Here is a 21,975-nt window from a genome sequence, read left to right as displayed (position 1 = left end):
CTTGGTACAGTTTTCCCCAGCCTCCTCCTTAGTGCTCTTGCCCACTGCCTTAGAGGAGACTGCTGTTTTGTCAAGGAGATGACTGTTGCCCTCCAGTTTTCCCTTCAGTGTGTTGCCTATGGGAATGCTCCCTCCGTACCAGCACTGGGAACTCAATAAGAACCTCACTTTTCCTCTTTTGCTCTTTGAAGTTGACTAAGAGCTCTTGGCTTATTTTCAGTCACATTCCACTGCTATGTCAGGAGAGGGAACTGGGAGTTCAGCCCTCACATTACTACCTAAGGCTGGCTTCTTGGGCAAGTGCGACCTGTGCAGATGCACAGGGCCCCATGCGCAGAAGGTCCCCTCACCTCCTTGAAATTCTCAATAAATTCTTTTGGACTTGTGTTTTGTAAGTGGACTCCTGTGGGACGGCATAACATGAATGTGGGTGGAGGAGTCAGACACTGTGTGTATCTGCTGTATGTGTAGCATTCACAGTATCCTAGGAGCACAGGATATCCTATGACATGTGTGCAAGTTCAGTGGGAATCAAAATGAGTAGAAGGGAAGCATCTTATTGAAGCTGCCAAGCACTCATGCTGAAACTGATGACATAGAAGGAGAGAGAAGGATAAAGCAACCCACAGATTCTTTTCCATTCAACCTTTCCTTACTCATCAGTAAGCTGAAAGTCAAGAGTGTTGGTAGAATGTGTACCTGTCAAAAAGTGAAATAAAAAGTTTAATTAGTCCTATGTAGTGTTTCCATTAATCTGGTGGAAATATGGATTGTACAGTTTCAGAGTTAAATGCTCATATATTTATATTTATAATTGGCACTGACCAATATAAAGAGGAATGGTAAAAATTCTTATTAAACGTTAAAAATTTTTCTTTACATAGAACACTAAATAGCACATAAAAACACCATGACTAATTGAGAGAGAGAAACTGAGGAAAAAAAATTTATATGTTAGTACATTTGATGGAACTTATTTGCTAGAACAAGGCTCAAGTTTTCATTTTGCACTGGGTCTTGCGAATTATTTCGTCAGTCCTATAGCAAGTTGAGGGCCCTTGGAAACCTTCCTGAAGGGTTATACTGGACATTTCAACTATAGCTGTACTATTTTATTTTTATTATTTCTTTAAAAATCTGGCAAATATGGCAAAGTATAGTGATTTGGTATGATTGGAGGGTGGGTACATGGATTTTCATTACATTATTCTCTAAACTTGTCTGCATGCTTGAGATTTCACAAATAAGCCTCATTTGATTCAAATGACATAGGTATGAAAAGAAGTAGGCGTGTAACAAAGTAAACAAGGGCACTTTAGAGAACAAACTCCACTCTGCTGTGTATTATCAAGTATCTTACCATAGTGACTTTATTGGCATGAAATTCCAGAGTCAGTTTGAGCAGGACTGCTGCCTCTGATGTTGTTTTATAATCAGATGCTGAGACTTTCAGCAGGAGATTCCACACAAAGTCAGTCAGCAAAGATGGCGTTAAGTTCTGTCCCACACTCTGAAACCAAAAGGCAAGTCATGACCTACAGCCTTACCTACCCCAGCCTAAGAAAGACGACTAAACACAGATAGCATGTGTCCTGGTTTGTCTTCTGTGGCCCTCAGAACATTATGTTCTTACACTAACCCATGCCTGTGCTTGTAAATGCAGTGTAGATGGGGACCTTGGATTAAATTTAGTTAAAGGCCCTTGATTAGATCACTCAATTAGGCGCTTTTGATTGAACCATGTCACTGAGGCATGACACAGGTTGGGTCTCCGCCCCCTTATTGGGATATATATATATATATATATAAACTGAGAACACACAGAGACACACAGAAAAGGGAGCTCTGCTGTTTTGACCTGGCTATGTGAGAGAGAGGAGTCCAGGTTCACCTAGAGCTACAGAAAGACAGAGAAGCCTGAGAAGCTCAAGGAGACAAGACCCAGACAGGGGTGCCTGATTGCCCATGCCTGAGCTCCAGGAGGAAGTGAGAGACACTGGCAGACCTGCCATCTTGCCTCACCACGTGGCAGGATTCCAGGATCTGCTAGTGACTGACCTTTGGTGAGAAAATGTCCTTGATTTGAACATTTTCAAAGCCCCAGAACTATAGGCATTTACCTGAAATAAAATCCCTTTTATAAAACCCACCCATTTCTAGTATATTTGCATAGGCAGCCTCTGGCAAACTAAAACCCCATGGATAAGTCTAGGGCCAGGCAGGACCACATCAAGGCTTTGTGGGCTCTAGGCACTTTTGCCTTCGTGGACCCCTTCCTCCATAAAAAATATTAAAAACTATATTTTAAAGCTATGTTTCTATAAAGAGGACTAAAACCCTAGCTGGATTATATTTATTTTTTTCTTTTTATTGTAAAAGCAATTAAAACACTTTTGTGGGTCCGTACAAACTCTAATGCCCTATTCTCTATTGTGCCAATGGAGAAATCAGCTCTAGGGTCAGGGAGGAGTAAGAAACCATGACATTAAATTTAAGAGGAACCATAAAATGTTGATTTTATTCCAAGTCAGCTGTTCAAACTGAGCACCTGCTTCCCATGTACAGGGTCCCAGGTTCAACTCCCTAGGAAAAAAAAAATCCTGAACTTTTTCGGCTTTGAAAACGAGTCTGCACAGAGAAGAAACAAGCATGTTAATAGAAGTTGGGTTCTGAAGCAGGATTAAAACCAGATTCTGAAGATGCAGGAAGCGATGGGGTGATGGGATGAAAAAAGGCAGGGAACTCAAGGGTGTGGACTTCTCTTTAAACCAGAAAAGTCTCAAGAAGCAGGAAAAAATGAAAAGCCTATACATAAATATATATGTTTGAGGTATAAGCGCTACAATTCACACAATCCCTTTTTTTGTCCTTTTTTTCTTCTCTATTTTTTAAAAAAATGTTACATTAAAAAAATATAAGAGGTCCCCATATACCCCCTCCCTCCCCCCCCCCCCCCCCCCCCCCCCCCCGCACACACACAAAATCCCATTTTAACGTTGGGGGACTATCCACAGACCATCAAATTTAAAAAAAAATTCACAATGATGGATCTCTCAATTAAGATGAATGAGTAAAATTTTTTCCTTTTGCCACTCTCGAGGGAAAAAAAAGTTACCTAGTGTCTCCAATAAAAGAGCTTTCCTGTGTCCCGTCTAAAGGGATGGTGTAATGTTCTTTTTGGAAACTAGGGCAGGACTGAGGTCTGGGTGAAAACACATGGCCACCAGTTCCCCTCCCACTGGATAAAGGAGGGATGGTATTCTTGAGAGACTATGGAAGAAAGCTAAAGGAAAGTCACTAAAGCTTGGTGAGGTGGACTCAATCTCATAAATAGTTTGCCCTACTTTTTAAGAAGGCCAGATTTAATTACATAAGATGCTGAACTCAAAAATAGAATCATTGCAAGGGGAGAATATTTTCTGGTAAATATATTTTTTTTTATTCAATAAAATATTTACATATAGTGTTTATTTAAAAGTATTAGAAGAATGAATTCCCAATGAAACTTAGAGCTCATGCAAGAAATCTCTGGTATGTGAAGGAACTGATATGGCAGAACACATCAAATGGTAGGGTTTGCTTTAGAAAATATGACTTAGATATAATTTTCCAGGAATATATTGATCCCATAGAATTAGTTGGACTCTCTACATATTTTTATCTCTGCTTCCTTATTTTTACACAACATTGTTAAATGTTCTTCACTGTAACAAAGTGTACTATACCCTTAACTTGATAATTCACAATTTTTTATTTATTCCTCCATGTTTGAAACATACTTTTTTGTTTTAAAAAAAATCTGTAGATGTATATACACAAGTAGGTTCATTATTTTGAGTTATTTTCTTTCTATGAATTCCAAGCAGTGAGATGACTAGTTTATGTGGTATTTTTAAAAAATTTGTGACACTTTCATGATCCTCTGTGACTTCTTCAGAAATTAACATCCTCTCTTCCATCGCTTACCAGTCACTATGTAAAAGGTGAGGCCTGGAGTGTTCAAATTGCATTTTTCCAAATGATTCTTCCCATTTGATGGCGTTCTGCTTCTAGCTTTCTTGGTTAACAACCTTTTGTTTGTCCTCCTGTTTGTACTCCTTGCTGCTAAGTACTCATTTGGTCTTGGTCTTTGACTGTGCCCCCCCATGCTACAACCTTGGATTTTCCCAGCCCTCCCAATCCACCTCTGAAAAAAAGTGCCATAATCCAGCCACTGCACTGGCTCTGACTTAGTCTCTCAAGTAAGAACTGAATAGCAGGTCATGAACACATGGACCCAGGGGCACCACCCCTAATCCCTCAAAACCAGTGTGGCCAAAGAGAAACTTACAGACACCCAAGGATTTCAAAATACAGTGGACATGCATCCCAGATGAGAGAAGACCCCAATCTGGAGTTTGCCATAGTGAGCCTCATGAGCCTCTTGCCTGAGGTGTGGAGGAGGATGCCAGGCCCAGGCTCACTTGCTCAATCACAGCACACGGGATTTCAAGTCCAGGGCACTGGAGTGGAGGATGGAGGGGCGAAAAGGATTTTTGAGTAAACCTAGATAGTTACCTGGTTTCTTTATGTAAATGCATGACTTCACAGTTAATCAGGCTTGTGATTTTTGAGGGAAGGCAGAGTGAGAATCAGCAAAGGTTTATGCTTGAGTTTGGAAAAATATGACATCATGCATATATATATTTAAGATGCAATAGTTCATACCATATTATGCAAGATGTGTCACTTCTGCATCCCCTCAGCCTCACAGAACTCTAACCACCTCAGCCACAGGAGTGGAAGACACTGCTTTAGATATGTGGTTTTAGGAGGAATCACCAGACCTTCCCATCCCCAAGGCATGAGCTAGCCTGAAGAGCCCAAGCCAGCAGCTTTGCTGTGTTAGCAGCTCATTGTATGTGGCTAGAATGCCACCTGTTGGACAGTTGAACCTGGGTCCTAGTCCTGGGTGACTTCTCAAGTCTACAGACTTCTCAAGTCTACTTTGAAAAAGATGAGGGAGTATCTAGAGCTGGAGAACCACGTGGTTCTCCCCAAGGAAGAAAACAGTTTACTTGATAATGAAGTGTATCACTTAAATATTTTTTGTTTGTGTTCATTTAATAGATTTTTTTCTTAAAATACAATTTAATTGACGTTTAATATCCACACATGAACACACATAAAGAATAAGTGCATAGTAAAAGTTGTGAATTTACAAAACAAACACGGATAGCAGCATACAAGGATCCCATACATCACTCTACCACCAACACATTGCATTGTTGCGAAACATTTGTTACAAACTATGAAAGAACACCATCAAGATATTACTACTAACTATAGCCCATAGCTTACATTTGGTGTATTTTTACCCTAACCCACCTGACCATTTAAACAAATCTAAATCTTGATGTTATAATGTTTGCTGAGTAAGTTATAATAGCATTAAAGGGCCTGTTAATTAATGACTCCATTAATTTTGGCAAATAATCAGAAATTCCTCATCTTCAGTGAACTATTAGTCAAACAAAAAGAAGCATAACTCAGTTAGAAAACACCTACTTTATTTGTATTCTATAAGAATAAAATAAAATAATATAAACTGCTAAAAGCAGGAGTAGTGGGCATAGTTCTTATCCATAGAGATGACAATCATGCAGCCAGGTGCTCTATATATCATTTACCCTTTGCCTCTCTGAACTTAAAAGCATGAAAAAATCTTTATTGAAAACATGAATTTTGTTGAAATAAGTCACCACTACGAATAATAATACACATGCAACCAAAGTCATAGGATAAAAGGGGGATTAAATTACCTGAGCAATTTGACTTCTTTCTTTTGACAATATCTTGGGAAGTAATTCAATGTCAAAAGGAGAAGACAGGGGGCTATTACTTCCAGAGTTCTCATACTTTGCAAGTTTAGCTTTGGCAAAATCTGCTGTAATTAAGGAAAATAGTTTAAGGTCTTTATATAATGACTGGTTACTTCTATGACATTGCTATTTTCAGTGTCCTTTTCCTGTTCCAGTTCTGACCATTTAATACTTTTCGGATAGTTTAGTCAAATGAAATATTTGACTGTACTGACCCTGCATAGAGAAGCCTATGTGAAATATGAAAGAAGGACATAGATAATTTTCATAGGTTGACCAAGTATCAAGTAACTTTAGGACATTCCAGTGCCCTGGGAAAGCTATTGCAAGGTTGTAGAGTCTACTGGTAGAAGAGTAAAGTTGGAGGCATTTTACCAAGAGTTGAGGAAGTGGTGTCCTAGGAAAGCCAAGCATTCTCACCAATAGCTCCAGGTGCAAATGTCTTTAATTCCAGAGAAAGTATAGATTTTAAATAATTCTGTTTGCTTTTAAACAGCTTTTGGAAGTTTCATAATTTAAAATTTTATATTTAGGTGTATTTTGTATTTTGAATTGACTTTTGTGTATGGTGTGCAGAGGCCATCTGAAGCTCTGGAGTTCTTTAAGCAACTCTCTCCTCTCCGGTACTCTGCCCTGTGAACCCTAGTCCTCCTGACCTCCACGAACTCCCAGTTCTGTCTCTTCAACTCAGAGATACGATATGAGCTCTGCCTGCGTTACCACTTCCTGCACTTCAGTCTGGAATGTTGTTCTAGGTGCTAAATTGGGGTAATTATAGACCCCACTGCCTTTTCTCTTTTTTTTTTAAATTGATTTTGTAAAAATGTTACATTAAAAAAAAATATATATGAGGTCCCATTCAGCCCCACCACCCCCACCCCACCACTCCCCCCCCAGCAACACTCCCTCCCCTCATCATGACACATCCATTGCACCCGGCAAGTACATCTGCCTTTTCTTTCAGAGTCATTGTCCTTTGTTATCTAATGTCCAATGTCTTAGAGAAATACACACACAAATACATGTAGTTGCTTCTGGTGGGAGGGTAAATCTGATCTGTTCCTTGTTATTAAAACCTGCATAGAAACAGCATCTCAAAAATATTCTTGAACTTTGTTCTGGGATGCAGATAATTTACTTGGAAATAGTTTGAAACTTACTTTCAGATCTTGCTTTTATACTTTGTTAGGCAAGTCAGAGGAGTAGAGTTTATGTTAGTCTAGGAATAAGTTTTCCCCACCACTGAAGCAAGAAATCTTCATGTATTCTATCTGATGCTCACTAAATCCAAGTGGGTTTTAAGAGAAAAAGATATTAATAAACTTTGTGTTTGCCTACAAAATAATGGGGTGATTCCATGACAATGCCAGTCCATCTTGTTAATATGGAATTTGGGCCATTTCTTCAATATCTTTTTTTTTTTTTAAGATTTATTTATTTATTTATTTCTCTCCCCTCCCCCCCGTTCCCCCCCACCCCAGTTGTCTCTTCTCTGTGTCTATTTGCTGCGTCATCTTCTTTGTCTGCTTCTGTTGTTGTCAGTGGCACAGGAATCTGTGTTTCTTTTTGTTGCATCACCTTGTTGTGTCAACTCTCCGTCTTGTTGTATGTCAGCTCTCTGTGTGTGTGGTGCCATTCTTAGGCAGGCTGCACTTGGCCATCTTCACACAGGTCAAGGAGGCCTGGGGTTTGAACTGTAGACCTCCCATGTGGTAGATGGATGTCCTAACCACTGGGCCAAGTCCACTTCCCCTTTTAATATCTTGTATACTTTTCAAAGTTTGATGATTTACTTTCAGAGTTTAGGTGACTTCAAAGACAAACTTTCATTCTTCTTTTTTTTTTTAAAGTTTATTTTATTTATTTTTCTCCCCTTCCCTCCCGTTTTCTACTCTCTGTGTCCATTTGGTCTGTTCTTCGGCATCCACTTGCATTAACCAGTGGAATGGGGAAACTGTGTCTCTTTTTTGTTGTGTCATCTTGCTGCATCAGCTCTTGGCTCCACTCCTGGGTGGGCTGCGCTTTTTTTATTCCGTGCGGCTCTCCTTGCAGGATGCACTCCTTGCACGTGGGGCACCCCTACGTGGGAGCGCCTCTGCATGGTACAGCACTCCTTGCGCATGGCAGCACTGCATGTGGGCCAGCTCACCACACAGGCCAGGAGGCCCTGGGTATCGAACCCTGGATCCTCCATATGGTAGGTGGATGCTCTATCATTTGAGCCAAGTCTGCTTCCCTCATTATTCTTAACGTATGATAATAAATTCTATAAAACTGCATGTTTCCTCAAAAATTGCGGCATATTTTTTTTATGTCCAGCCCTCTTCAAATGTGCAATTCTGAACTTGGGGAAGGATGGATGTGCTGATGGAGCTCCATGCTTCTGCCTCCCCATTTTTCCTGAGAATTGCTTATACTTTAAAGCCTGATTGAGGAGTTGAAAGTCACTTGATAAAATTAGTGGCATTATTAGGGGGAATATATACACATATTTTAAAAGTCCTTTGGTAATCTTTCTCCCTCCCATTCCACCCTTCCTCTAGGACCCTCCCCCCCCCCCCCCCCCCATTAATACCCAACACCAATCTAAGCACAGGATTTTATAGATCTTGAAGAACACACATCATACCATTACTGGCATTGCTTGACAATTCTATAAAGATTAAAAAGCACATTTTAGGAAGTGGAGCTATAGAACTTGGAGCAGGATTTAGAAATCCACAGACATAGATCTTTACTGGGAGTAACTAGGAATAGATTCTTAGGAACCCTTAGAAAAGGTGGTGAACCATCCTTACCATTCTGACACTTTGCAATACAGAGGAGGTGATACATGGCAAAGGATGCTTGTTGTGTGATTGAGGAATCAGTGTGGGTGCATAAAAGACTTAGTTCTGCTGCCAGGTCACCCAAACATGGAGCATCAACACTTGTCTGAAGGAGAAACAAAGAAAAATGTATTTACTATATATAGTCAACATTAAACATCTGCTTGGACTCTTCATGCATATCAGACTAGGACTAGAGGGTGGACTTCAGAATTTGGAAAATCTGTATTCAAATCTTGGCTTTGTTACTGAGCCTCAATTTCCTCATCTGTCAAATGAGGATAACAAATCCTGCCTTGTAACGGTTATTACTGGGATTAAGGAGGTAAATTTTATGACAAAAAAAGCTCCTAGAAATGTGCTTGGAAATAATAGTGACTCAACTAATGTTAGTTTCTATTCCATAAAGTAGGTAAAAAATTCCCAGGATACCAGGATGCAGGGCGATTTATCATAACTTTTATGCTCCCTTCTATACATATGAAGCAGCTCAGAGAATTGTGTAAATCACTGGGGAAATGCCTCTTCTCCTCCTGGAATGTTCTGACTCTGCCCAGGATGATTGTTTTAACAACCTTCTGAGGTTGAAGCTATTACCTAAACATTTATGCATTTTTTCCTATAACTTCCTTGACACATAGCCTGTTCAAATATTTAGATTTTCATCTCTACTGATTTATAGGCCCAGATCAAATGTGATAGAGAAAGGAGTAGGGAAAAATAAAGAAGAAAGGAAAGACAGTTTGTATTTATGAAGGTATGTGTACTTTTTCAATTCTGTGGGATTTTTAAAATAAAAAAAGGCTCTGCCCACATGTAGGTTCATCAAAATCGTGTCATGCTTGTAAGGTTTTCTTGTTTCTAAGAGAACTGATTACTTCTTCTAGATAGATGCTTTGATGATTAGAGCAAATGTTGGTGGTGAAAAGTAGGAGCCTTCTGAAACCTCTAGGAGACTCCCTAAGCCTACTTTTTTTTTTTTACTCCTCTCATGCCTTCTTCTCCTGTCCTCCAGGTTGCTTGATCCACTCAACCTCTGCCTCACACACAGACACTCACACACAGAAGCATTCCTGAAGAATGTGAAGTGACCCAGTTCAGAGGCAAGTGCTAGCTGAGTTGGGATGCTGAGAGTAATAGTCTTAGTGGGAGGAGGGAAGATATTAAATCTCTTGCTTCCATGAATGTTCTCCTTAGATTCTTTCTACCCATACACCTCTGTTTTAGTTTCCCAATTGCTAAAACAAATACCATAAAATGAGTCAGTTTTAAACCAAAGGAATTTATTGGTTCAGTTTTGAGGCAAGGAGAAGCCCAACACTGAAGCATTAGCAAGGCGATGTGGTGTTCTGGCCTGGTTGCTGGTAATCCTTGGTCCTCGGCTTTTACGTCACATGGCAATGTACATGGTAGCATCTTCTCCTTTTAATTCTGGGTTTTGTTGACTTCTAGCTTCTGGCTGCTCCCCATGGATTCTTTCTCTATATCTAGTATCCTTTGCTTATGGGGATCTCAGCCATTTTGGATTAAGTTTCACCCTCTTTCAGTTTGGACACACCCTAACTAGTAATATCTTCAACGATCCTATTTACAAATGTGTTCACACCCACAAGACCAGGGGTTGGGACCTGAACATGCCTTTCATGGGATAAATGATTCAATCTCCGAAATCCTTTTGCGGCTGACTACCAAGAGTGCATGGGGCTTCCCCTCTGAGGAGGTGGAGAATCTAAAAGTAGACAGTACTAGTTCCTAGGGAGAAAGGCTTTCTTGGAGTGGGTGTTCTGTTCTTTGGATTTGAACTCGAGTGTTCTCCTTTTCATTTGGTGGCATGATCTTAAGGACCACCATTGTATTACAGGCCTAAGGAAAATGGGCAAGTTTTCTTTCCCTGTTGGGCATGACGGTGGGGAAGTACTCCACACCAGCTTAGTTCTCTGAAGGGGATTGGTCCTAAAATCTTACTGTATTACAAATTTTCCCATACGTTCCCCTACCCACTGCTCCCCACTATCCCTTCTCATGAACTTGTAGATCTGTAATTCTTAGCAAGTATTTTTGAAAATGGAGTCATTAGTGGCTTCTGTCTATTCTGTGTGCTAGAAGGTTTCTGACTAGGCATGTGTTTATAGCAGAACAAAAGAGCAGTAAGGCTGGGTGGACCACGGACATCCTGATTATGCTCTGCATGGTCCCTTCTGAATCATGCCAACCTCAGTTACATCTCCTCAAACACCAGCCTTTGAAAACTTTCAAAACAGTACAGCACAGCTTTCATAGAAAATCTATCCAAGTGCTGAAAGAAGGAATGAGTTCAAAACTGGAGAAAAGTAGCTTTGCAATATTTACTCATAAGCCTCAGTACTGCTGCTTAGTTTTCTGGCCATTTCTTACTGGATCTCTTCTTTGTAGATCTAGTCTCTCTAACTCCTTGTCTTAACAGTATTGATAGTTTTAAGTTCTGAATTCCAGAAGCAAACATTTCTAAGATTTTTTAGCTGCTGCTTCTGGAGGTCACCTCTATATCTCTAAATAGTGTATTTCCATTTTTATTTCCGACTTATCACTTGGGGACATTCCCAACTGATTTCTGCTATAATGCATTAAGGTTTAGCTCACTTACATCTTTCCATTTTGTCGTGATCATCTCAATATAGTTATATGTCTATTTTTAAAAATTCTATATTGTGTTTTGATAATACAGGAGTACTTTTATTTCCTGTTTCATAAAATGGAGATCTCTTTTTGAGCATCCACTTTCTAATATCTCTTTAACTTTCCTCTGTTGCTTCTACTTCCCTACTTCTGTCCCCTGCATTCTCGTTTTTGCATTGTTGAATAAATTTACATTATGTTCAATAACCCTCTTAATTTTTTGTATTGCTTTTAAAAGTTGAAAATAATGAAGAATATTCTCATTATTGAGACTAAATAAAAATTTTCAATGCATAGACCATGCTTACTGTAACTAAATTTCCTTCTGGCTTTAAGAGTTTTATGAGAGGGGAGGCAAGATGGTCGCTGAGTGAACTTGCCTTTGCGGTAGGTCCCGGGAGGAGACGGTTGGGCGCGGCTGCAGGCTCTCCAAGGCCGGGCTTTTTCGGGATTTTTGCAAGGCAGAAGTGCCTGGACATCGATTGGGTGGAAAGGTAACGGAGAGGATTGGTCTAGTAGATATAGTTTGGGTTCTATTGCCTGTGGGTGAGACCCGTGCGCGGGCTCCTCCCTGCTGCGGGTGGGGGGAGTCGCGGTTCAGCCCAGCGGCACCGCTTTTACACGGCTCTGAGCTGTCGAGGAGTTCACGAGCTCTGGGCGAGCTGTGCACGGGTTGATGCGACGGGTCGCCTTTGCAGTGCGATTTGGGAAGATAGACGATGCTTTGTTGTGAAGCGGGAGAAACTTGTGATTGCGAACATAAACAATAGTGCTTCTGCCTGAAGCCCCGCCCCCAAAAGCCCGGCAGCCGGTCTCCGACCCAAATAGGCTATAGGCAATAAAGAGACGTAATCGGAAAGTTGTATTAGGCTGCGGCAAGGGAGGGGGATACGTCTGGAAGCAGATTAGGGAATATTTTGCGAAGCTTGGGAAATCCGATTTTCAAATCTGTTTTCCGCGTCACAGGCCGGGCTTCGGATCTGTACTGGCGGAGTGGCTGCGGTGTAGAGGCGCCCTCTGGTGGCAGAGGTTTGGAATCACAGGACGGGAGCTGTCTAAAAGCTGAAGTGAAATATACTAATGAGCCCAGCTAAGTAAATGAATTGCAGGGTTCAGTCATAATATAGAGTTTGCGGATCTGACTTCCCCCTTAAGGCTGGCACCCAGCTGAGGGGATCCCTGAGGGCTGTGTTACACTGTGGGGCTCCCAGGCTTCCTGTAGACCAGATTGGAGGGTGCCAAGTCTGAATTCCCTAAAATCTGGTGGCCCACACCACAGAGACTCACATCTCTTGAGACCTCAATATCTCAGACTTTCCATCCCTGAATCCATCACGCACTGAGGTCCATCTGAGGTCCTTAAATGCCCTAGCCTTCAACGTTGGCGTTCTTTCCTTATCGTTTCATTTTGTTTTGTTTTTATTTTCATTTTGACTTATTCTTTACTTTTTTCAATTTCCTGATTGCTAACACCGCATTATCCCCTAGTCTTCTCTCACAGCGTATCCCCCAAAGTCTTTCTTTTACTCAGTTATTTAAGGCTTTTTTTCGTGGCAGGTGCTGTGAAGTGGGTGTTTTAATTCTGGGTCGTGCATATCTGTTTTTTTTTTTTTTTTCTTTTCTTTCCCCTATCTGTTCCCCACCCCTTGCCCATCCCCTTCTACTTTCTTCCTCTCATCCCTTCCCCCCCACTTTCTTTTTTTTTTCTTTCTTTCTTTTTCTCTGTTGTCTCTCTCCCTCTTGTCCCTCATATTCTACTTAGTTTATTTTAACTCAATTATAAAATAGGTGCGGCAGGAAACACCTCACATTCGCTGGGGTTTTCTCATTCTCCACTGCCTCATTTCTGTGTGAACTGATTTAGCCTACCTGCACTATCCTCTCTCCCCTACATCTTGATATCCGCCACCATCTACTGGCTCTCCCATATTCCACCTCCCACCTCCCTTTCTTCGATCCACGAAGGGTCTAAGTCTTAATTTCTAATACCTATGTTTTGTTTTCTGTCTGTTATCCACTCTTGAAACTATTACCATTTTTTTTTTCTCTTTCCCTCTCTCACGAAATCAATAGCTTTTTAGCTCATACCATAATCCTCCCATATTCAATCACCTACCTCATAATAGGTACTCTACCTACTGCTATAACTCTACACAATTTACATAAATCTAACCTCCATCCTCCCAGATCTCATATTCTTGCTTTGTTAACATATATCACCAATATTACTTTACACTTTTCCCTTGCTTACACAATTGCCTTCCCCCAACACTAATACTTTCCTTTAAAGTGAACTTAACCAACAACAAGAAACTAGAATAAGAAGAAAAAAGTGACAAAGAGAAGATATAACAGCTATGCAAAAATAACAGCTAATTAACCTCCAAGAGCAGACAAAGAAGCTAAGGAACTGATTAAATCCGTCAAGATAAAGAGATGACCAGAAAGCAACAAAAATCTACAAACCAAACCAGTAATCAGGAAAACATGGCTGAATCCAATCAACAAACCAATAATCACGAAGGGGAGCAAAACTTGGCACAAGCAATGAAAGATCTCAGAACATTTATCACCGACAAATTTGACGAAGTAATGAAAGAGGTTAACAACATGAAGACATCACTTGGAGGGGAAATTGCAGACATACGAAAAAACATAACAGATATGATGGGAATGAACACCACAGTTCAAGAAATCAAAAATACACTTGCAGCAAATATCAGCAGACTAGAAGAGACAGAGCAGAGAATTAGTGATGTGGAAGACAGTACTTCAGAAATCAAACAGATAGTAGAAGGGGTCAATAAGAAGATAGAAAAAATCCAATTAGGATTTAGGGACCTGAATGACAATGCAAAACGCTCAAACATACATATTATAGGCATTCCAGAAGGTGAAGAGAAGGGAAAGGGGTCAGAAGGAATGTTGCAGGAAATAATGGCTGAAAACTTCCCAAATCTACTGAAAGAGACAGATGTACATATCCAAGAAGCACAGCGCACTCCACAAGTCATAAATCCCAACAGGCCCACCCCAAGACATATACTTGTCAAATTATCCAATGCTCAAGACAAAGAGAAAATCCTAAAAGCAGCAAGAGAAAAGAAAACCATCACATACAAGGGAAGCTCAATTAGATTAAGTGCTGATTTCTCTTCTGAAACCATGGAGGCAAGAAGGCAGTGGTATGATATAGTCAAGGTACTAAAGGAAAGAAATTTCCAACCAAGAATACTCTATCCAGCTAAATTAGCATTCAAACATGATGGAGAGTTCAAAATATTCGCAGACAAACAGAAACTGAAAGAGTATACCAATAAAAAACCTCCCCTTCAAGAAATTCTAAAGGGAGTTCTACAGGAAGAAAGGAAAAAACAGGAAAGGCAGAGTTGGAGGAGAGTATAAGACCAACAACAATAACAAAAAAGCCAAAAAAAAATATATACAAACAAAATATGACAAACACAAATCCAATCAAAATATGGCTAGCACAAATAATTCCTTGATAGTAATAACACTGAATGTCAACGGATTAAACTCACCTATCAAAAGATTCAGACTGGGACAATGGATAAGGAAATATGACCCATCCATATGCTGTCTACAAGAGACACATCTTAGACCCAGAGATGCATGGAGATTGAAAGTGAATGGCTGGAAAACAATCATACAAGCTAACAATAACCAAAAAAAGGCAGGAGTAGCTATATTAATATCGGACAAAATAGACTTTAAATGTGAAACAATTGTGAGAGACAAAGAAGGATACTACATTTTAGTGAAAGGGAAAATCTGTCAAGAAGATCGAACAATCATAAATATCTATGCCCCTAACAAGGGTGCCTCTAAATACGTCAGGCAAACGCTGGAAAAACTAAGTGAAAGAATAGATACATCTACAATTATAGTGGGGGATTTTAATACACCACTATCAACTCTGGACAGAACATCTCAAAAGAGAATCACCAAAGAAACAAAACATCTGAATAGTATATTAGAGGAGCTGGATCTAATAGATATATATAGATCGCTACACCCAAACACAGCAGGATATACATTTTTCTCAAGCGCACATGGATCATTCTCCAAGATAGATCATATGCTAGGCCACAAAGAAAGGCTGAACGAATTCAGAAAGATTGAAATCATACAAAACATTATCTCTGACCACAGTGGAGTCAAGCTGGAGATTTGCAAGGGAAAGAAGCCCAGATTTCACACCACGATTTGGAAATTAAACAACACACTCTTAGAAAAACAGTGGGTCAAAGAGGAAATCTCAAAAGAAATCAATGACTACCTTGAAACAAATGATAATGATAACACAACATACCAAAATTTATGGGATGCAGCAAAAGCAGTACTGAGAGGGAAGTTTATAGCCATAAATTCATATATCAAAAAAGAAGAAAGAGCAAAAATTGAAGAACTAACTGCACATTTGAAGGAATTAGAAAAACAACAACAAAGTAACCCAACAGGAAGAAGAAGGAAGGAAATAACAAAGATAAGAGCAGAACTAAATGAAATAGAAAATAAGAAAGCACTTGAACAGATAAACAAGACCAAGAGCTTGTTCTTTGAGAAGATTAACAAAATTGACAAACCTTTAGCAACACTAACAAAGAAAAAAAGAGAGAAGATGCAAATACACAAAATAAGAAATGAGAAAGGCGATATCACCACTGACCCCACAGAAATAAAGACTATCATAAGAGGATATTTTGAAAAACTATATTCCAACAAAAATGACAATCTAGAGGAAATGGACAAATTCCTAGAAACACATAAGCAGCCCATATTGACAAAAGAAGAAATTGATGATCTTAACAAACCAATCACAAGCAGAGAGATAGAATCAGTTATTAAAAATCTCCCAACTAAGAAGAGCCCAGGGCCAGATGGCTTCACAGGTGAATTCTACAAAACATTCCGGAAAGAACTGACACCAATCCTGCTGAAACTATTCCAAAAAATCGAAACAGAAAGAACATTACCCAACTCCTTCTATGATGCCACCATTACCCTAGTACCAAAGCCAAACAAAGACATCACAAGAAAGGAAAATTACAGACCAATTTCTCCTAATGAATCTAGACGCAAAAATACTTAACAAAATACTTGCTAATCGTATTCAACAACACATTAAACGTATTATACACCACGACCAAGTGGGATTCATCCCAGGTATGCAAGGATGGTTCAACATAAGAAAATCAATCAACGTAATACACCATATAAACAGATTGAAGGAAAAAAATCACATGATTATATCTATTGATGCAGAAAAAGCATTTCACAAAATACAGCACCCTTTCTTGATAAAAACACTCCAAAAGGTTGGAATACAAGGAAATTTTTTGAACATGATAAAGAGTATATATGAAAAACCTAAAGCCAATATTGTTTACAATGGAGAAATCCTAGACTCCTTCCCTCTAAACTCAGGAACAAGACAAGGATGCCCACTGTCTCCGCTCCTATTTAACATTGTCTTAGAAGTACTTGCTCGAGCTCTGAGGCAAGAACCAGAAATAAAAGGCATTCAAATTGGAAAGGAAGAAGTCAAAATTTCATTATTTGCAGATGACATGATCCTATACATAGAAAACCCTGAGAGATCTACAACGAAGATTCTAGAACTCATAAATGAGTTTAGTAAAGTCGCAGGTTATAAGATCAATGCGCAAAAATCAGTAGCATTCCTGTACACTAATAATGAGCAAGATCAGGAGGAAATCAAGAAACAAATACCATTCACAATAGTAAATAAAAAAATCAAATACTTAGGAATAAATTTAACTAAAGAGGTAAAGAACTTATACACCGAGAACTATACAAGATTGTTCAAGGAAATCAAAGAAGACCTGAATAAATGGAAGACTATTCCTTGTTCATGGATAGGAAGACTGAATATTATTAAGATGTCTATCCTACCAAAACTGATCTACACATTCAATGCAATCCCAATAAAAATCAATGCAGCCTTCTTTAAGGAACTAGAAAAACTAACTATGAAATTTATTTGGAAAGGAAAGAGACCCCGAATAGCCAAAGACATACTGAAAAAGAAAAACGAAATTGGAGGAATCACACTACCTGACTTCAAAACATACTACAAAGCTACGGTGGTGAAAACAGCATGGTATTGGCATAAGGAGAGACACATAGACCAATGGAATCGAATTGAAAGCTCTGATATAGAACCTCACATATACAGCCACATAATATTCGATAAAGCCACCAAACCCTCTCAACTGGGAGAGAGTGGCCTATTCAACAAATGGTGTCTGGAGAACTGGATAGCCATATGTAGAAGAATGAAAGAGGATTACCATCTCACACCTTATACAAAGATCAACTCAAGATGGATCAAAGACCTAAATATAAGAGCCAAGACCATAAAAACCTTAGAAAGCAGTGTAGGGAAACATCTACAGGACCTTGTAATAGGAAATGGATTTATGAATATCTCACCAAAAGCACGAGCAGCAAAAGAATTAATAGATAAATGGGACTTCCTCAAAATTAAAGCCTTCTGCACCTCAAAGGAGTTTGTCAAGAAAGTAAAAAGGGAGCCCACACAGTGGGAGAAAATATTTGGCAATCATATATCTGATAAGAAACTTATAACGTGCATATATAAAGAACTTCTATATCTTGAAAATAAAAAGATAAACAACCCATTTAAAAAATGGGAAAAAGACTTAAACAGACACTTCTCCGAAGAAGAAATACAAATGGCAAAAAAGCACATGAAAAAATGTTCCAAATCTCTAGCTATCAGGGAAATGCAAATCAAAACTACAATGAGATACCATCTTACACCCATAAGATTGGCAGCTATGAAAAAAAACAGAAGAATACAAGTGCTGGAGAGGATGTGAAGGAAGGGGAACACTCATCCACTACTGGTGGGAATGCAGAAGGATCCAACCGTTCTGGAGGACAGTATGGCGGTTTCTCAAAAAACTAGCCATAGATTTGCCATATGACCCAGCAATACCACTGCTGGGTATATACCCAGCAGAACTGAAAACAAGGACACAAACAGATATATGTACACCAATGTTCATAGCAGCATTGTTCACTATTGCCAAAAGTTGGAATCAACCCAAATGCCCATCAACAGATGAGTGGATCAATAAAATGTGGTATATACACACAATGGAATACTACTCGGCTGTAAGAACAAACACACTACAAACACATGTGATAACATGGATGAATCTTGAGAACCTTATGTTGAGTGAAGCAACCCAGACATTGAAGGACAAATACTACATGACCTCAATGATATGAAATAAACAAGCTGCCTTAGATAGCAAGAGACTGAACGATAGGCTTACAGGAAATCGGAGGGTGGAGGAAGGATATGAGCCGATGTCTGCAGGGGTGGAATTTAAGATGAGATGGTGGTAAGTATGAACACAAAGAAGAGATAAAAGGGGGGCAAGGGGTTGCCTTTGGTTGGGGCTTTACGGGTTTGAGGGTGGCTGGGGAGGGACGGATGGGTAACATTGCCCAAAAGTGGGGGGAGGGAGGGGTAGCATATGAACACAGGAGAGGGTCAGGTGTTGGTGGAGAGTAAAATGCCGAGAAAATCATATCAAAATATAATAAAGAGGGCTACCTGTTTAGAATGCTCGGAGGGGAGGGTCTGATGCAGGACGGGCTCCTGGGGAATGTCTAAATGCTCATTCTGCCAGAGTGGGTGTCACCATGGGGTAGAAACCCAAGTAGTGAGAGTGGGGGTGGACCCACATCCTGGGGAGGACTAATGCCACCAAATAGAGGGAACTGTATCCCTCGAGAGAAAGGGTGGCTCCCAGGGCATTGGGGCAGTTGAGCAAGTTAGGCCCTGAACACTATTTCATCTATCTCTGGAAGTGGCTCCTCAGGAAACGGAGGTTGGCTGTCACTGTGGGCACCAAGGTGGAAGGGAAAATGGACGTTAAATGTGTGGAACCAAGGTAAATGGGGGGTAAGAGAGGAGTTTCTTGAGAGTACACAAGGATGGATATAAAACATGTAATATTACACCATAACATATAGGAGATGACAGACTGATAATGTCAACCATAATGTAAAACATAGGATAACTAAGAATGTAAAGAACTGTGTATCCTAAAGTATGCACCATAATGTAAGCACAGATGTCACCTTGTTAGAAAGGTAATATCTCAGACTCTGTACATCACGTTAAGTAAATATGATGTGAATAGGGTGTAAGAGTATCGCTGTGGAAGGAAAAAGGTTTTGTGGTGGATGTATGGGAGTGCTGTATATTATATATATGCATTGCTGTGGTCTAGGACTCCTGTGAAGAGAAGCTGAATAATTAGGGGGGAAAAAAAAAAAAAAAAAAAAAAAAAGGATGTAGAATTTTTTCAAGTCAACATTCTTTATCTAAGTTCTTTATCTAACTTTATCCAAGTTCTTTATCTATCCTTTAAACCCATCGCTATATGCCATTCCCTAGTAAGGGACCATGACATTATATTGGGCTTCAAATTTCGTGGAGTTCTGGATCACAGAGTGTTTCAACAATGGCAATGGAGGGATACTGGTATGAGATACCAATGACAGGTGATATATGGCTGACAGGGAGCTGTACAGAACATATGTCCAGGGCGCATGGTAATGTTTGGATATACTCATAGTGGCAACAATTAAAAACCACAGCAGGGGGGGTACTGGGTTCCTGGCCAGTGGTGCTCTGTTGTGGTCCCTAGGGGAGCAGCGACAGTCTCCCAGGTACAGCGGCGGGGACCGGGAGGGAGTGAGGGTTCAATAGTGAGCCCCTGATGCTAATGACTATGCTTGTGAGCTGATAAGCCTAAAATAAGAACAAGGCCTAGAGCAACATTGTGCCTGGGAATTCCCTCCTGTCAGCCTTCATGTTACTCAAATGTGGCCAGTCTCGAAGCCAAACTCAGCATGTAAATGCAATGCCTTCTCCCCAGCGTGGGACATGACACCCGGGGATGAGCCTCCCTGGCAACGAGGGACCACTATCAACTACCAACTGATGATGCAACTGGAAAATGACCTTATACGGAAGGTTCAATGCGGATCAGCAGAATATCCATGTCTACATAAAATACCATGACTTTAAAATGCTGTTTGACCTAAAGTAAGGGGGAAATGGAAAGGAGAAATGAGTTTATATGGCTACGAGTTTCTAAAAAAGAGTCTGGAGGCTGGCAGAAGGATTGCCCTCATGCACAACTGAGCAGAGTCAGAGAGACAGATAAAGCAGATACAACCCCCAGATATTGGTTCCTGTGAGGGCCAAAGAGACCCATGGGAGTTATGGTCATGGCCGATGGGGTTAACTACCAGGGCAGATGGCCCCTCTTTGGAAATGGTGTTTATGTGTGATGAATCTGGACTCAGATGGGATCTCCCTTCATAAGACTTTCATGCTAATGTGCTGGAGGTGCAGTTAATGTTGGGGTGTAAGATATATTTAGGGGATTTGAATCTCTGGACTGACAATGTGATAGCCAGGTCCTGAGCCTCAACAGACTCCAGCACCTACAATCTGATTTATTGGACTTACCACACTCAGCTAAGATGGAGGTGAAGAAGGACAACCACCACACCATGGAGCCTAGAGTGATTACAACTGAAAGTGGGAGGATTGCATCCAACATCCATGTGGAATCTGAGCCTCCTCTTGACATAGAGGTGCAATGGACACAACCAATCCGATGTCCACATAGAAGAGGTGGCATTGGATTGGGAAAAGTGGACATGGTGGCTGATGGGTATGGGGAAAGGCAGGAAGAGATGAGAGGTGGAGGCGTCTTTGGGACATGGAGCTGCCCTGGATGGTGCTTCAGAGGCAATCACCGGACACTGTAAATCCTCACAGGGCCCACTGGATGGAATGGAGGAGAGTATGGGCCATGATGTGGACCATTGACTATGAGGTGCAGTGGTGCCCAAAGATGTACTTACCAAATCCAATGGATGTGTCATGATGATGGGAACGAGTGTTGCTGGGGGGGGGGAGAGGTGGGGTGGGGGGTGGGGTTCAATGGGACCTTACATATATATTTTTAATGTAATATTATTACAAAATCAATAAATAAAAAAAAATAAAAATTTAAAAAAAAAAAAAAAAGAGTTTTATGAGCATGTCTTCTCTATTCTTTCTAAGAATAGGTTCTCATCTGTACCCTGAAATCAGTTTTGGATGGTTGCTTTCTTTGTATTTACCTTTGTCTACCACTTTTAATTTGGATATTTTCTCAAATGTCTGGTGAATCTTTGTTATCTATCTATGTTGAAGAATGAAATGCCACTTGATGGGGTTTTGTGGGTGGGCAAAGTTTGTTGACTGGTGGCCTTAAGGTAGTTAGGTGAGCAGGCTGCCATCATGCTGTAGTGTATCTAAACAACAGAATGTAGGATTCTTTTTCTCAGGGAACTTAACATCATTTTGAGAAAACAAAAAAATCTCAAATTTTGTCTGCCAATGGATACTTGTCTCCAGGAAATATATTGTGGGTGTGTAGGATGGGGTGGGATGGGAAATGATAGATTGTTCTGTAAAAACTTCAAATTAATAATTTCAATTAATGCATTGGTTTTTCAGCTCTCCTTTGACTCCTACCCTCCAT

The 21,975-nt window shown here is 40.2% G+C and overlaps 1 protein-coding gene across 1 annotated transcript in view; it reads right to left on the bottom strand.

The window, feature by feature from the left end:
* MROH9 (maestro heat like repeat family member 9) overlaps positions 1-21,975 on the bottom strand; it is a 103,582-nt gene that overhangs the window by 28,840 nt on the left and 52,767 nt on the right. The window contains exons 6-8 of the mRNA XM_058310108.1: positions 8,660-8,795; positions 5,802-5,926; positions 1,361-1,510 (exon numbers count right to left, since the gene is read on the bottom strand). Of these exons, the coding sequence (XP_058166091.1) occupies positions 1,361-1,510; positions 5,802-5,926; positions 8,660-8,795 (411 nt within the window). The remainder of the gene's footprint in view (positions 1-1,360; positions 1,511-5,801; positions 5,927-8,659; positions 8,796-21,975) is intronic.

Source organism: Dasypus novemcinctus, chromosome 13 (assembly GCF_030445035.2).
Source record: "Dasypus novemcinctus isolate mDasNov1 chromosome 13, mDasNov1.1.hap2, whole genome shotgun sequence".
Taxonomy (NCBI): domain Eukaryota; kingdom Metazoa; phylum Chordata; class Mammalia; order Cingulata; family Dasypodidae; genus Dasypus; species Dasypus novemcinctus.
This window is presented reverse-complemented; position numbering and strand designations above follow the sequence as displayed.